At 41.0% G+C, this 15,912-nt stretch overlaps 1 protein-coding gene across 3 annotated transcripts in view; it reads left to right on the forward strand.

Annotated features, from left to right (window-relative positions):
- The window catches only part of PTPRZ1 (protein tyrosine phosphatase receptor type Z1), a 550,052-nt gene that overhangs the window by 475,105 nt on the left and 59,035 nt on the right, over window positions 1-15,912 (forward strand). For all 3 annotated transcript variants that reach the window (XM_085654180.1, XM_085654181.1, XM_085654182.1), the window contains 5 exons: window positions 2,147-2,281; window positions 3,263-3,426; window positions 8,160-8,295; window positions 9,788-9,934; window positions 10,718-10,811. In XM_085654180.1, the coding sequence (XP_085510306.1) occupies window positions 2,147-2,281; window positions 3,263-3,426; window positions 8,160-8,295; window positions 9,788-9,934; window positions 10,718-10,811 (676 nt within the window). The remainder of the gene's footprint in view (window positions 1-2,146; window positions 2,282-3,262; window positions 3,427-8,159; window positions 8,296-9,787; window positions 9,935-10,717; window positions 10,812-15,912) is intronic.

Consider the following 15,912-nt stretch of genomic DNA (forward strand, 5'->3'; position numbering starts at 1 on the left):
AGAAAATAGTGATGCTTTCAGTTTAAACATTTGACAACTAGATCTTCTGCAGGAAATGTCTTTACAGAGCTAGACTCAAATGTGGCAAGGTTGTAAATCAGCCAAACTGACAACAGTGGATTCCATTAGAGACTAGGCCTGTAATGCTGCTTTATTACATGAGGGCATGAGTGACCTTCTCGTCTTCATATTCTTGCTATGGAAATCCAGAGACGTTTTGATGCATGGGCAAAGTGGGCTCTGGACCAGAGTCCCTGATTTTCAGGGGCACCCTGATAGAGCCAACTCTTTTCTGCAGAGTCTTGCCCTGATGACCTTAAATAACAGACTGTTGCAAATAGCATTCTCCTTACATTTACTTTTAATGTGGGTAATGTGTGAGAGTCTATTACAGACATTTTCCAGACAAATGTTGGGTTTATGTTTCATGCAACATCCATTAAAAATTATTCGTTTAGACACAAACAGGACCTCACATATGAGAAATAGGAGGGGATCACAGGTATTATTTGCAGTAATATTAGTGAGCTGCTTTAGTGTTGCAATATTGAAAACACACATCACTATCCCTGAATGTTAGATGTAAACATTTAGAATTTGGACCAGTGTGCCTGTGCACTGTCAGTGAGCTGGCCAAAGAGGGCATGAAAGAGCTTAAAGTGGATCTCTATTTGAAAGCTGATCCGAACAGGGGCCCAAAATACGTTTGGCCCAGGGCCCCCCAAATCCTTAAGATGTCCCTGTGGAAATCGACAGGTAAGGAATATAGACAGACAGATGGGATCATGAGGGATGTATAACGCATGCCGTTACCATGCATGGTTTTACAACAAATCGGTTACCACGCAGGTAGTGTTACTACGCATTACCTTTACCGTGCAGGAGTTTTTTATCACGCGTATTCCTTTACCATGCGTGAATTTCGTTGTAAAAGCATGATTGGTAAAGACATGTGCATGGTAAAGTTTTCACAGGTAAATGTAAGTATTTTACAGGTAATTATCAACCTTTTTTATGCATAAATAAATGGTTTATATTTTCTTGTATAATACTTACATTTTTGTGGTAAAGGAATGCATGCTAAAGGCATTTGGTTGTTAAAGAAATGTGTATATATGTAAATCCATATATATATCCTTAAACACCCCTCAACCCTTAAGCATTCCAAACTTACCCTTGCCACCCAAAACCCTATACCCACCCTAAACCCTATAATTACTCTTGCCACCCAAAAACCCATACCCACCTTAAACTCTAAAATTACCCTTGCCAGGCAAAATCCTAAACCCCCTAAAACTACTGTTGTCACTCGAAAACCCATACCCACCCTAAACCCTTAAAATTCCATTGCCACCTAAAAACCCATACCCACCCTAAACCCTAAATATTCCCTTGCCACCCAAAAAGAAACTTTAATACCCTTGCAAATGGCAATGAAATGTATACACTTTAAAACGATGCTTCATGTTGAGTCTAAATATTCAAATCCAACATAACCTACTTTTAAGGTATTCCCAGTCTTTGTCAGACAAATCTGCAGTGACAGATTTTGATGATACAGATTTTGACCTGTTGCCTTATGCGGCAGGTACCCTCGTTGGCTATGTAGAAAAATTAGACTGTTTAGGACTTTAGTACAAGCCAGTATTACTGTGCTTGCTGACAAACAAACATAAACTGTCCAACAAAGGACACCTCTCCCATGGTTTCTTTCCTCTACTGGCATGATCCATTCTCCCAACCCAGACATATGTGCCCAATGAGGATGTTTTACCTCGTTTGTGATGTGACACGATTGAAGATACGGAGAGACAGCATAGTAACTGTGGACCTAGACACTGTTAGCAAGGGAGAGCCTCCATTCGCGTAACACACAAGGAAGCTATAGATAAAGAAATATAATCAATAGTTTAGTAGAAATGTGATACCACAGGAATGTAATAAAGGTAGCATGTTTAGCTTTACATCAAGTGTCTGATATAGCATACAGCTACTGCAGAGGTCCATGGGATTGAATGCAAAGCTTTCTTAGATGCACTCTGCTCAATTCTATCAATAATCTGCATGAAGAATTTTGATTTCATAGTTGGGATCATTCCCACATGTAGAGTAATTGTTTTCTGGCTTCTTTCTATCTTTACTACAGAGAAAATGTGACCAGTACTGGCCAGCGGATGGCAGCGAGGAATATGGGGCATACCTGGTGACTCTGAAGAGTTCTCTTGTGCTCGCCTATTACACTGTACGGAAATTTTCTATTAGGAACATGAAAATCAAAAAGGTAAGAATGTAGCAGATAGCCAGTATCTGGCAATGAAATCTAAACTTTTAAGTACTATGTACATATGTCTATTTTTAATATTATGTACTAGTCAACTAAACATCTATCAAGGCATCTTTACTATCTTTTTCCTGCAAAAGGTGGAACAGGCTGGCAAGATACTTAATTCCATGTAAAATGTTATTCAAGATCAGAAGAATCAATATCCAAGTGCAAAAAGAAATGGCTGTGTCAATTCTTGCTCAAGTATTCTTTTGGTTGAGTTGGGATGGCAGACATCGGGCAGCTGTAGCTTTTCTTTGTTTTACCTTGACCCCAGCTCTGAAAGTTTAAGGTATAATTCATTATTGTTTGCTATCCTGACGGCTTCAGTTAGCTGAAAATGGGTGTTTGTAATGTAATGTTTTTGTGAACAGAGTTCCCCAAAAATATGTCTTGCTCGCGTCCTCAAAAGTCTTAAGATGGCACTGCCTTGAAAGATTTGACCAACATCTAGTGCCATGCCATAGACCAGGGGAGCAAGGGCAGGTGCTAGATCGCTGGTGTATCATAAAAACTCACTTGGAAATTAACAATTACCAAACATTACAGCATCAGGTCAAAACATTCCAGTTCTGACTTCCTTTCTGCCCCGTTGGCCTTTTATCACTGCTTGGATACCACTACTTGATTTAGTAATTTACCCAATCTCTTTTCAATTTGAATACATTTTAAAAATATTGCTTTGCCCACTAGAGCATGTTGATTACAAAAGTGACTGTAAGTGTAGTCCTTAAGTAAATTAATTCCCAGTAATGAATGAGAAATAATATCTCATCAAACACTCACTGGTCTATGGTATTTGAAACATGTCCACGTATTTCTCTGTGTCTGTCACTTAGAGTTATTTCAACAACAGAGTCCTTTCAAATTAGGTAGCTAAAACTTCGTATGAATATGACATGTAATGATTTGGACTAACAGTGGTTTCCATTCTATCAGGGGTCACAAAAAGGAAGACAAAATGAGCACACAGTTGTTCAGTACCATTACACCCAATGGCCTGATATGGGGGTCCCCGACTATACTCTTCCAGTGCTCACCTTCGTGCGAAAGGCTTCATCTGCTAAACACAACAGCATTGGCCCCGTTGTAGTTCATTGCAGGTACAGTATATACTTGTCTATGTTACACCTTTTGGAATTCCTATCTTGTAGTATTTAGTTGACATCTATTTTACCATTACATGTATTTTTTTTTTATTTTTTTTTAATTTTCATTTTTAATAGTGGGTTTTTATTGTTTACTGTTAATCATATGACCAACGTGTAATTAGTGCTATAAAATCAGAATAAAACACGTAAAGGTCCAGATTATGAGTGCCCCAAATGTTGTCTGGTATTTACTGTACCTGGTATTTACCCAAAGTGAGGTATTTACCTGGTGTCGTAAATAACTCCTATTCTGAGTAGTTCCCAGAAAAATGGGATCTTGCTTTTCAATATGTGTACCAAATGGAATTACCACACACCAGAATTCAGCCCTTGGAATCAGGCCAACAAACCGATATAGGTAACAAGTCATTCGAAATGATCCAGTAGTCGAATACGGTCTCGATTAAAATGTGATTGCCCAAGTGTAACAATATTCTGTCTGCAATTTTTTCTTCTGACATAATATCATCAGAAATTTAGACACCAAATGTAAATTTATGAATAAATTTAAAACATGGACATTCTGATAAAATGTGCCTTTGAAGGTTGATTGACAGTATTACAAAATCTACAGACTCTAATCTCAGAAAGTAGACACGTACAGGGACTTGTTGAAAGCATTCTCAAAAAATTATCAATGTCCTTCAAGGTGTTTGTTTCAGGTAGCAGTATGTGCAAAAATACAGCAAAAATCATTAGCAATTTTAGTAAGAGTAAAATTACAAATAACGGAAAAATAAGACCTTTTTAGCCAAATCTGCCGAAAGTGGATAAGTCTTTGCAGACCATATTTTTCATGGTTGTATAACTACGTATTGGGCCATATGTAGGTAGCATCAAATTTACCGATTCATAAATACCAAATTTTACCGATTCGGTATTTATGAATCGGTAAATGAGATGTAGGTAATAATTCGGTAAATTTTACCGAATCGGAAAAATTCGGTAATTATGAATCGGTATTTACCGATTCGGTAATGAGGCATACCTTCCCATTGATTCCTATGGGCCTGGAGGCCCATAGGAATCGATGGGAGGCCATTCACCATTACCGATTCGGTAAATACCGATTCGGTAATGGGGGGAGCATATTCAAGGGTGGCAGGGTGTCACATTGACACCCTGTTGCACCCCTGAATCTTGCATGTGTGCACATGTGACGCACATACATGCCCTAAGGGCATGTATGTCTGCCACATGGCACTCTTAAATCTGCGAAATATTACTTTTTGCAAGGTATTCGTTATTTATCACCAACCTGTATTTGGTGGTAAATAACGAATTCTTAATACTAATTTTCACTCTTTAGAGTGCTCCCTACATATGATTTCAGGATTCGGTATTTACCGAATCAGTATTTTACCGATTCGGTAATTTACCGAATCCTAAAATTATGCCTCCTACATCTCAAATAGCTAAATACCAGTCGGTAACGGGATATTTACCGAATTTCGTCCGTTACCGACTGGTATTTGGCTTCCTACATGAGGCCCATTGTCTTATAATTGGAATTATTTAGCACTGTATCAATATATATATAATATACCACATTGTGGGGCACTGAAGTCCATTATCAAACGGGCAGCGCAATACACCACAGATGCCTCTTTGCTTGGATGAGGGATGTAATTACTCTGAACCTCATAATCATATTTCCTTTATTTCGGTTAAATAAACCATAAAAGGTACAATGTAAACATTTAAAACGGAAATGTAGTAAAACGTACAATTTCATTGTGTAACACTATTTCTAGGTAAAACTTTGTTTTGAAGGGAGTTTCGTCCAACAATACAATACTCATCATGCATTTTTTAAGATCCATAATATTATAAAACGGATAAAAGAACCTATGCAGGAAGTGTTTGGTGTTGTGTGCGAGTAACCAGAGTGATGCTTTCTTCATATCCAGGCACAGAGCTTAGCGGTGTGATGGAGGATGAATAACTGAGGGATATGTAGCAATATAAGTAATGTTTTCGGATGTCCAATTTCAAATATGGAAGGAGTGCGGAAGTTGCCTGAAGGGATGGATTGTCTTTACATCCCCCAGGATGCCAGCCACATGCGGAGACCTCTTCATGCATTGGGTGGATGGTCTCTTCGGACTGAGTTGTTAAACTGGATGTGGTGACAGACTTAATGCAACTCTAAATTAGTAACTGGATTTAGCTCTCTGTGTTGTAAACTAAATGTTCTGAATAACTACATATTTTTTGCTTATTCTGCACCTATTACCACTGGTAGGCCAATATTTTAAATTAATGTCACGTCGGGATCATGGTAAGCTTCTGTTATGGTTATCAAAACGCTTAAGAAGGTTGGCCACTCTTTCAGCAGCTAAATACACTGGGACCAATATTAATGGGGGGGCCCAAAACACTGTGCCTAAAGCTGCTAAGCGAAGGCTTATGCTGGCGGCCGTAGAAGCTATACATGAGAATCTTTCCACTGTTGTTTTTTCAAAGTACTGAGCCTACAAAGATGAAGCACTCAAAGCCCACCATCAGGAATTGAGAACCTATATAATGGCCTATGCCCACAAAGGGCAAGTGATACACACCACGAATTGTTATTATCAGTAGTATATACATACTCAACCTAATTAAATCCTCCTATTGCAAGACATTTATCTTTCTCTTCTCGCTCTTTTCACCTTGTTTCTTTCTCTCCCTCTTGCATGAAAATACATACACACTTGTGCTCTCTTCACTTCCTCTCTTACCACCTCTACACACTTGCCTGTTCTGTTTCCTTGTTCTTTTTCTCCATTACAGACATAAACTCTGCCTTTTCTCACCTCTCTCTCTCTTTTGACACTCTCTCTTTTTGTATCTGTCGCGCACACTCTCCATATTCTCTATTTCTTACTTTCTCTCCACATACCCACCTTCGCATCTGCAGTCCTCTTCGTCTACAGCAGTGACCTTTCCTTCAGTCAACAAATCACACATCACTACCCTAAATTTCAGATACTTTTCCCTCATGGTGCTCCTCCACTCAAACAACCTTGTTTCATATTTGGTTCAGTGAAAGGGCCCCAGATACCACCACACAAACAGTTGCTTCATCACCACAATCCCCTTCGGGCTCTGATGTATAATATTTGATGTGGCAAGTGAAATTATCTTAAACAGTCTCACTTTACACCCTGTTTTTTGCATGCTAGTTTCTGCTGTCACCATCAGCCGCGGCCACTGCAGGTAAGAGCGGTGGGGTGGTGGGGCCGGCGGGGTGGGGATTTCGAGAGATGGCCACAAGGGGAAAATTAAATAAATAATTAATTTCCCCTCATGTTCGGCTCTCGAAATCCCCCCAGTCAGCCCCGTCGCGGCTGGTCAACGCTACTAGTTTTATGTGTGCAACAACTCTGTTGAGAATGTGGTGGAAATAAATAAATCCAAATACACATACAAATATGTCAAGCAATTGCTGTATGCAAAAGAATCCTATTTTTGATCCTAATTAAACAGTGAAAATCATATACACAACATTAAACCAAACTAGATACCACTTGCTGTGTTTATGTAGCTCTGTCACTTCACCTACCCGTTTAAAAGCACCCTATCATGAGGAAGGGAAGGGTGGTCGACATATGTGGGAGGAATCACTTCCTACTCAGAAGACATCTTGCTCGGGGACTGGTCAATGGATTAAAGGGCCGTCATGGTATGGTGGCTGAGTATCAGAACTACAATACCATTTGACAGAAATATTGTGTCCTCAATACTCTTCACAAAAGTATTGCTCCATTGGCGTTAATATTAGGAAATACACACCAAATGGGACGGTACATTTGTAAGCAATGTTTAAGCCATAATGTTTCCACAAGCACTAGAGAAAAGGGAAGCACAGTCTGAAGTCAGGCAAAAGCTTCAACACATAGAAATTGTACTTAACTTCATATAATTTAGAAACAGTTAATGCAGTGTATCAAAACCGTGCGTGTCTTTACTTCATAGTACGCCCAAGTTCCACATAAGCTTCTGGTGAAAGGCTTGAAATGGTATTGGTACGTAGAACTCTCAAGAGATAGTGCATATTCAGACATTGAGGATAATGCAGTGACCACCATCTTGGCAGCTCCACAGAATTAAGAGATTTCAAGATGGTGTAAAAAAAAAACTGTGGATGTACTGAGGGTCGACATGCTTCTAAGATAAATGTGGGATGTGTGCCATTTTCCTACACCTTCAGAGCGTAGTATTTTTTTCTTTTTTTCTTTTTAATTAGTGGAGATGAGGTGTTATGTAGCAAGTAAGCACTGGGTTGTTGGTAAAGTTCATGTTACATTCCTCAAGTCTTTGTAAACTGCATTCATAACGGACAATTGTACAAATTGGTGCTTTCACTTAGCCATGAGTGTATGCCACTAAAAAGTTTGATCAGATTATTCGGCATTGTCGTACATAATTATCTGCTGTTATGAAAACCAATAAAATCTATAGAACTGAAAAAAAGTACTCTGGTTAAATGCTGCAGTAGATTACGAATCCAAAAATCCAAGTACAGTTTGCTAAAGTTTAAGATGTAAATACACTATACAGTGGTGGATAAGATGAAGCAATATGCCACATGGTTAAACCTGGTTCCCATGTTCCGCAAGCGGTTTGTATGGTGATGCTCAAATGCAGTAATGAACCGCTACTGATCCAAGTTTCCTCTTATGGGGTCCTTGTCTTTCCAGTGCTGGCGTTGGTCGAACGGGGACATACATCGTGCTGGACAGCATGCTGCAGCAAATTCAACGTGAAGGCGCTGTTAATGTGTTTGGATTCTTGAAGCATATACGCACGCAGAGAAACTACTTAGTACAAACAGAGGTAAGAACACTGGGATCGTAAGAGTAGAATAAATTATTGTAGGCGAGCGATGGATGTGTGTGTATAAACTTAGGAAGTGGTAGCAGAGAACACATGGCTCATTCGTCTGATCTTGTCTCTTATAATATTGCTTAACCAAATTGATTATGATTTGTATTAATTGCACAATCTAGCGAATTTCGTGCACATTATCTCCCATAACTCTCAAAAGAAGGAAGTTCCATGGCTCCAGCGTGTTTCGTGAAGTCATATGGCTCCATAAGCTTTCTGACCACAGGTCATATCTTATGACAACATGCTCTAAGATCAACCTAGAAATATTTTTCATCCCGTTTCATATTCCCCCTTTTGTTCTGTACTGTACATCTGAATGTCCTTGTGCTACCGCTTATAGAGAATTGGTTGACAATATCAATGGTACTGTTATGCGTGCAGTTTTCCTGGAATGGAAACAAGAAAACAAGACAAACTAGGGACCCTTACTTACACAATAGCAATTTTAGGAAAATCCATATTTTTGCGTGGATTTTATCCCTTTTATGGACCTCGGTAGCTATTGCTTCAGAGCTGTGGTTGTTTGTGAGGAGATAGCAAGACAGCCACCCCATGTTGCTCCTCATCGGTGCCTTGCAAGGGCATTTTGAGAGCGTGGTGGCGACAACGTGCGAACTCCTGGAATGAAGAACAGGAATTTGTTTTGGTTGATTTAAGTCATGGCAATTAAACCTTAGTATACACTTTTGGCTATATTTATTGGACATTAAGTAGTGGGTCCAAACCAATGTTTCACAGGGATTGTGTACTACCTGTGAATTATTATGAATAACTCACGGAAATGACATAATGTCTGTAATTTATGGTTTTCATCCAATAGTCTTTCTGATGTCCTTAGTCTATAAGTTCCTTAATACATTTATTTAAGGAAATCCTCAACACACAACTCGATTGTTTCATCTGGACTTTGTTTACTCAACAAGCCTTTTTGGAGACCGGTAAATTAACCCGAACATTCCATTGCAGTTAGGGTCCAGTGTTGGCTGGGCACTGTGAAGAGTAGCCTCAAAATCTTGTACTTCTGCAGAAAAATGTACCTGATAAATCAAATAATGTCTTCATAAAACCTCACATTCTGAACAACTTAATTAAATACGTCCTTTTTAATTCGTTTTACTGCTGGCAACCAACTTAATAGCACAGTTTTTGACTTTATTTGTCAGTAAACATTTTACTGTCTGGAAAAAAACATAGGGCCTTATATACAAATCCCTCGTGCCGCCGATGCGTCACTTTTTATATTGAAATATTGTAAGCGAGCCCCATAGTATTCTTGCTCTCTTTGTCTTTTGGTTTATGCTGGCTTCAAAACTCACAAGATGGCATCGTAGGACCATAATACAGTTACCCATTATATACTTTCTCTGTTTTTGCTTGCGACGGGTACAGCGGATCATGCCGAGCTGTGCTGTAATGTTTCCCGTCCATGTTTTCACAGGAACAGTACATCTTTATTCACGACGCACTGGTTGAAGCCATCCTAAGCAAGGAGACGGAGGTACTCGACAGCCACATACACTCCTACGTTAATGCTCTTCTCACACCTGGACCAACTGGAAAGACGCGACTGGAGAAGCAATTCAAGGTAAGCGCTCTTTGACTCCTTAATAGGCGCGTTTTTTTTTTTAATCCAAAGAGAAAGAAACTGCAAACGCTAAACTGGAGAGCGCATAAAAGGCGTTGGCGCGTGAAGCGTCAGTCCGCGCGCCATCCTGCATCCGCCGCCGTCCTCGACCTTGGTGGAAAAGGCCTAATCAGAAACCCACCGTTGGGCACTCTCGAGCATTGTTTAATCCGCCTCCAAAGGCTGGGAACTCTGTCAAAATGAACACACAGCTCGCACAAAGCGCCCACGGTCTTTCTTTCAGCGAGGATTGTTCCTGGCGGAGGCAGAGTCGCCTTGTTGAAGGAGGGACGCGGAGGACATGAGACGCGCGCTAGTTTCGCAGACGGAGCCTTGCACGCCGCGACCTCTCCGGAAGCAAACAAACGAAACCGCAAGAGGTGTGGGCAAGCGGGCAGAGGGCAGTGCGGATGAATGCTCGCGGCTTCGAATAGTTTCATAAATACCTTTTGTAGCCAGGAATCCGCGGATCAGAGAGATGCGGAAAATCATTAGACACAAGTGTCGGGGTCACGGACAGCTCCGCGGATTGTTCAGAAGCGTGCTTTTCTCTTCAGCCCACCAATACACCTGCACACAAACGCCCTTCTCTCTCATTTGAAACAGTGCACCTAAAATAAGATTTCAAAGGGAATACATTCAGCGTCTTTTAAAAAGAACGTTCGAGACCAGCCTTGCTCGTTGTTTTTTTTTCTTTTTTTGCAGTAAGTCCTGTATTTGTGTTAACGCGTTTTGTCGTTGCAGCTTTTAACTCAGCACGATATACTGCAGTGTGACTACTCCACGGCTCTGAAACAGCACAACAGACAGAAAAACCGATCGTCTGCCGTCATACCGGGTAGGCAAATAAAATAACTCCACATATTTCTTTGTGACAAAGGATTGCACATTTCAGAGAAGTTCCAAATGCCGATTTTGTGCTGTAATTACTTGCCAGGTAATATTGCTTTGAAATACGAAACAGTGATAATTTAGCTTTTGGGCAGAGTCTGTTACCCAACGTGACTACAGTCAATAGTATCTTTAACTCCAAACAATTTCTCTAATCGAGCCTTTCCTCAAAGGTGTTTGCACTAGTGATTTCATCTTACTACCACAAGTAGCCTTTTTTAAACATTGTTTTTTTACAATTTTTATTTTGATATTCACAAAACGTGGATTTACACCTATAGAAGATTTACACGCAGATTTTGAGTGGTCTAAGTCTTAAAAGAGGTGCTCGTGTAGACTTTCTAAGGTGGGAATGCCATGAACATATGGGAACACTCACAAACATCCTTGCTTGCTGGTATTCACAAATTATTTCCAAACCTGGGAAAACGTCTATGATATTCTCCCATAAAAGGCAAAACCATATCCTTTTACAGAGTAGCAATAGAGAACAGCCACAAAATTGGTGGCTGTGTACAAGGAAAGGAAACTAAGTCCCTAAGAACAATTTCATTAATATGTAGAACAGTTGTGTGCACAATTGTACACTGTGTGACGTTTGACGTTTTTAAAGCTTTATTCGACATTTGTCATAAAAGCATTCCCCTATCCCTAATACAATAAATACTACAATAAAATACATATTAAACATGGAATGTCGAGTAAATACATAATAAAAGTAGAAGTACTTCAATTTGTCAAATTTCATAAAATATAGATTTTTCTATAAATAAAATACAATAATTCATGCAAGATTGAGAATATACATATTTCATTACGATACAATTGCCATAAGTGAACGAGTACGAATTGACCATGACCAGGCCAAAAATTTTGCTACCCCAACCACAAACAATATCGAACAATCTGTTTCAAGTATCCTTAGGGCTGCAGATTGACTACGGGTTCCCAAACTAGAGCACACAGGTTTTAACCATTTGCGTCTGGGGGACGAATACAGTGGGCAACAGAACAAAAGATGGGAAATGTGCTCAATTTGTTCTTTACAGTGATGGCAATGTTCATCCCATACTGGGGACCAGTGCTTCTTGAACGCATTCACCGGAAGTGTACCTATGCGAAATTGAAAATAGAGTTTTCTATCAAAGGGTTTTTCAATGATATCCCAAAAAATTTCGGAAGAAGGGTACATTTTTATGTCCAAGAAGCGAGATGTTAGGCTTGTATTTGTGCCGTCACTAAACATTGTAAAATATACCATTTCCCAGTATAGCTCTTTCAACTTTGCCTTCGTTGGAAAGCAGGTTACATCTTTGGTGTCCCATAGATGGTTCAAATTCATTTTTGTAAGGAGTCCCCGGAGCTCCCTTAACCATGGGATAATATGGAAACGGTCGAATTTGATAACATCCATCAGAGCCGCAGCATAATGGCTCAATTCTGGGGTCACCATAATCCGTCTCCAATATAGAAGCGGGCGTAGCCTCGCTATGTCCTCTATTCCTTTTCTTCCCATATCCAATTTTAGTGGGATTATGGGTGTGCTTTGGGGGACCATCACAATGCCTCGTAAGAACCTGTTTTCTGCTCGGCCCAGTTCTCTCAAATTAGAAAACCCCCATAGTTCAGAACCATATAGACAAGCCCCTAGTACTTTCATAGAATATATTTCCAACACACAACTTACTGGCTTTGTCAGCGAGGAGCGATGTTTTAGGGTAATTGCGCCTGCTAGCTGCCTAAACTTTAGTAAAGTTGTGGTTATGTGTGGCTTCCAACTCATTTTTCCTTGGAGGGTGATGCCTAGATAAGAGAAAGAGTCCACCCTTTCTAGGGGTGTACCTTTGTATTTTATTACACCTTTAAAGGTGGACAGCTGGTTGAGGCACATGAATTTTGTTTTGGAGGTGTTCAGTTCAAGGCCCCTCTCGTCGCAAAATAGACCAAATGCATCAACCACTTTTTGGAGCCCACTAGGAGTGCGGGAAAGTAGCAGCGTGTCATCTGCGAACATGAGGATGGGTACACGAGAGCCTGCAATTACTGGTGCGTCACTAGCAATCTTCTCTAGATGCTCAACAATGCCGTTTATATAAATTGAGAAGAGAGTCGGTGCTAGTACACACCCTTGCCTCACCCCACGTTCTACCGGAAAGGGATCAGTGACTTCTCCTTGCTTGCCCCACCTTATTCTTGCAAAATTATTTTCGTGGAGACGAACAAGGAGTGTGAGCAATTCCTGGCTTAAGCCCACGTCCGCCAAGGTCTGCCAAAGTTTTTCTCTGGGGACCAAGTCGAAAGCGGCTTTTAGGTCCACAAAAACTGCATACAATGTCCCCTTCTTTAAGGTGACATTTCTCCAGTAGATGGTTAAGAAGTGGAGGACTTGATCAACGCTGCTAGTTAGAGGACGAAATCCAGCTTGATAAGATGACAAAATATTGTGTTCGTTGATCCATTGCTGCAGTTTATTTTGGACTAATCGGCCCATTAGTTTTTGTGCTGTATCAATCAAACTAATGGGTCTATAATTTTTGGCCAGGGTTCTGTCACCTTTTTTAAATATGGGGATGATTTCAGCTCCCTTCCAAGAGGCAGGCACTTTCCCTCCCATTGCCACCGCGTTAGCCAGAAATGCAAAGTAGGTACACCAGGAATTGCGATCCGATAAAAATATATCAGCCGGAATTCCGTCCATGCCCGGGGCTTTGCCCCCGGCCACACAATCCAATACAACACTCACATCCTTTTCATCAAATATTGGAGATTCGTAAAAGACTTGTGGGGGCGGACAACCAATGGAAAATATGGGATTGGAGGCATACTGCGGTTGGAAGTATTCCACCCAATTGCTTTTTGGAACATGGTTTGTAGGGTGGGGTGCTGTGCCACCCTTATCCCATTTTACTGTGGACCAAAAGCGCTTAGAGTCCTTGGAGGCACACGCCTCCTTAAGTTCACTCCAATAAACCTCATCCCAACGCTTCTTTGCCAAATTTTGGGCCTGTCTATACTGGTTTCTTGCCAGCCTTACTGCTACTGCATTTCCTGTTCTCAGTTCCACGCTAAGGTTGTCTCGTGATATCCTGCAACTCCTGTCATACCATCCTTTGCTCTCTTGGGCTTTTTTCTTTTTACATGGGGCTACTGTTTTAACAAAGAAACTTTGAATTTTTGAAAATAGTTTCTCGTGGGCAGCCATCATGTAATCTGTAAAATCAGTCCTCCCATAATGGCACTTTATCTTAGATACCTCAGTCGCCACTGATTCTTTTAGAGTCTCTAGGTTGTCAACATCTTCCAAGAGCATACTCCACTTCAGGTGGCGAAGATTGTTTGAACTTATGAGATCTTGCGTCACCATTTGGTTCCCTCTTGGGAGATCGGACATTTCATGGTAGGGATGGAGTGTCAGGCACAGTGGATTGTGGTCACTTTCTATTTTGTCTTTCACTTCCATATCCACCAATTTATCCCAAGCCCTTACGTCCAGTAGTATATAATCTATTCTGCTGGCTGCTCGACCATTGTCAAATGTGTTTTTCCCCATTAAGTCAGAGGGTGCCCGTCCATTTAATGCTCTAAGGCCTCTTGATAGGCAAAGACTCTTCAGTTGGATTGCTACTGTGCTCCATTTTCTAATGGCTGGGATATCCAGTTGGGGAATTCCCCACTTGGCATCCTCATCTTCGGCCAGTGTCCTATCTTCTTCGCCCAAGGGTTCGAAGGTTGTGTTAAAATCCCCGCCTATTATTACATGGGGAAGCACTGGTAGCATTTCGATATAATGCTCAAGGGTCGATAGGGTCTCTGATGGTTTACCCCTACCAACTCCCCTGGAGTAAAGATTGAACAGAGCTAGTTGTTGGCCATTTTGCCAGCTAATGTCAAGAGCTAGGATGTCATTAGAGGGTATGGACCTTCGTTTAACTGAGCAATTCAATGTTTGCCGTACCCAAATCAGCAGGCCCCCAGAGTGTCGACCCACTCGGTTTCTTATGGCTGGGACATAGAAGTTCAGATATCCTTGTCGGAAAATTGGGGTGAGCGCCCAAGTTTCTTGCAACATTATTATATCGTACAGGTCGATAAAATCGACCCAATCTGGGATATTTAGCTTGTTTGCAATACCAGCTATATTCCAAGAAATGATAAATAATGGCAATATGTCCAGTTGGTGCTGGATCTGGTCAATAACAGAAGTGTGTATACAATCTTCAGGTTCTATACCTGGCGCTAGATCGCTATTCAACATTGGTGTATTCTCAATTGGCTCTAATGATCTTTTTTGTCCCATCCAGACTCCACTTAGATCCTCTTGGGAGGGGGTGGGAGATGTCTTGGGGGCCGGGGTCAATTCATCTAATACAGGCTCATTAAGAATCAGAGACCTATCATGTCCCTGGTGCAGCTGGAGTTCGGGGGCGACAGGAAGAACACATGCGAGTCAATCACACTCGTTTAGGTCAGATAGCACAGAATAGTGATTATCCAACCTCAACCCCCACTCGCTTGCTGGGTCAGTCCTGGGCCTTCTAGTTCCCACAACTGACCACTTTGTTCTTAATGTGCTAGGTTTAGCTAGTAGACCTCTTCTACTATAGAAGAAATCCAGAGTCAGTGGTATTATTTCTGCTGTTCTGAGTTGTGGAGGGAAGATGTTCCGTAGGACATCAGGTAGAGCTTCAGGACCCTTAAAATTCAAAACCACGCAATCCCCTTGGAATTTCTTAGCCTTAGTGCCTATCCACTTAACCCTTCTTGCTGTGAGCAGGTCATCAGATAGTTTTTCCTTGCCCCAGGGGGATATGTGCATATTATTGCTAAGCCACTGCAAAGCCTTGTTTCGTAAGGAGTCCGAGGACTCGGTCTGCCCTGTTTTCAACGTTGGAGTGTTTGCGAGTACTAAAATCAAGGGGGAGGCTTCAACAATTAATTCAACTGGGCCAGTTTCTGGATTAAAAGTCTCAGTGGTAGTATTGCCTACTGGTTGTGCTGTTTCTAATATTGGGGCAGTATTAGGAGTCTCACCATGTCCAGAGCAGGCT

Source organism: Triturus cristatus, chromosome 4_1 (genome assembly GCF_964204655.1).
Source record: "Triturus cristatus chromosome 4_1, aTriCri1.1, whole genome shotgun sequence".
Classification (NCBI taxonomy): Eukaryota; Metazoa; Chordata; class Amphibia; order Caudata; family Salamandridae; genus Triturus; species Triturus cristatus.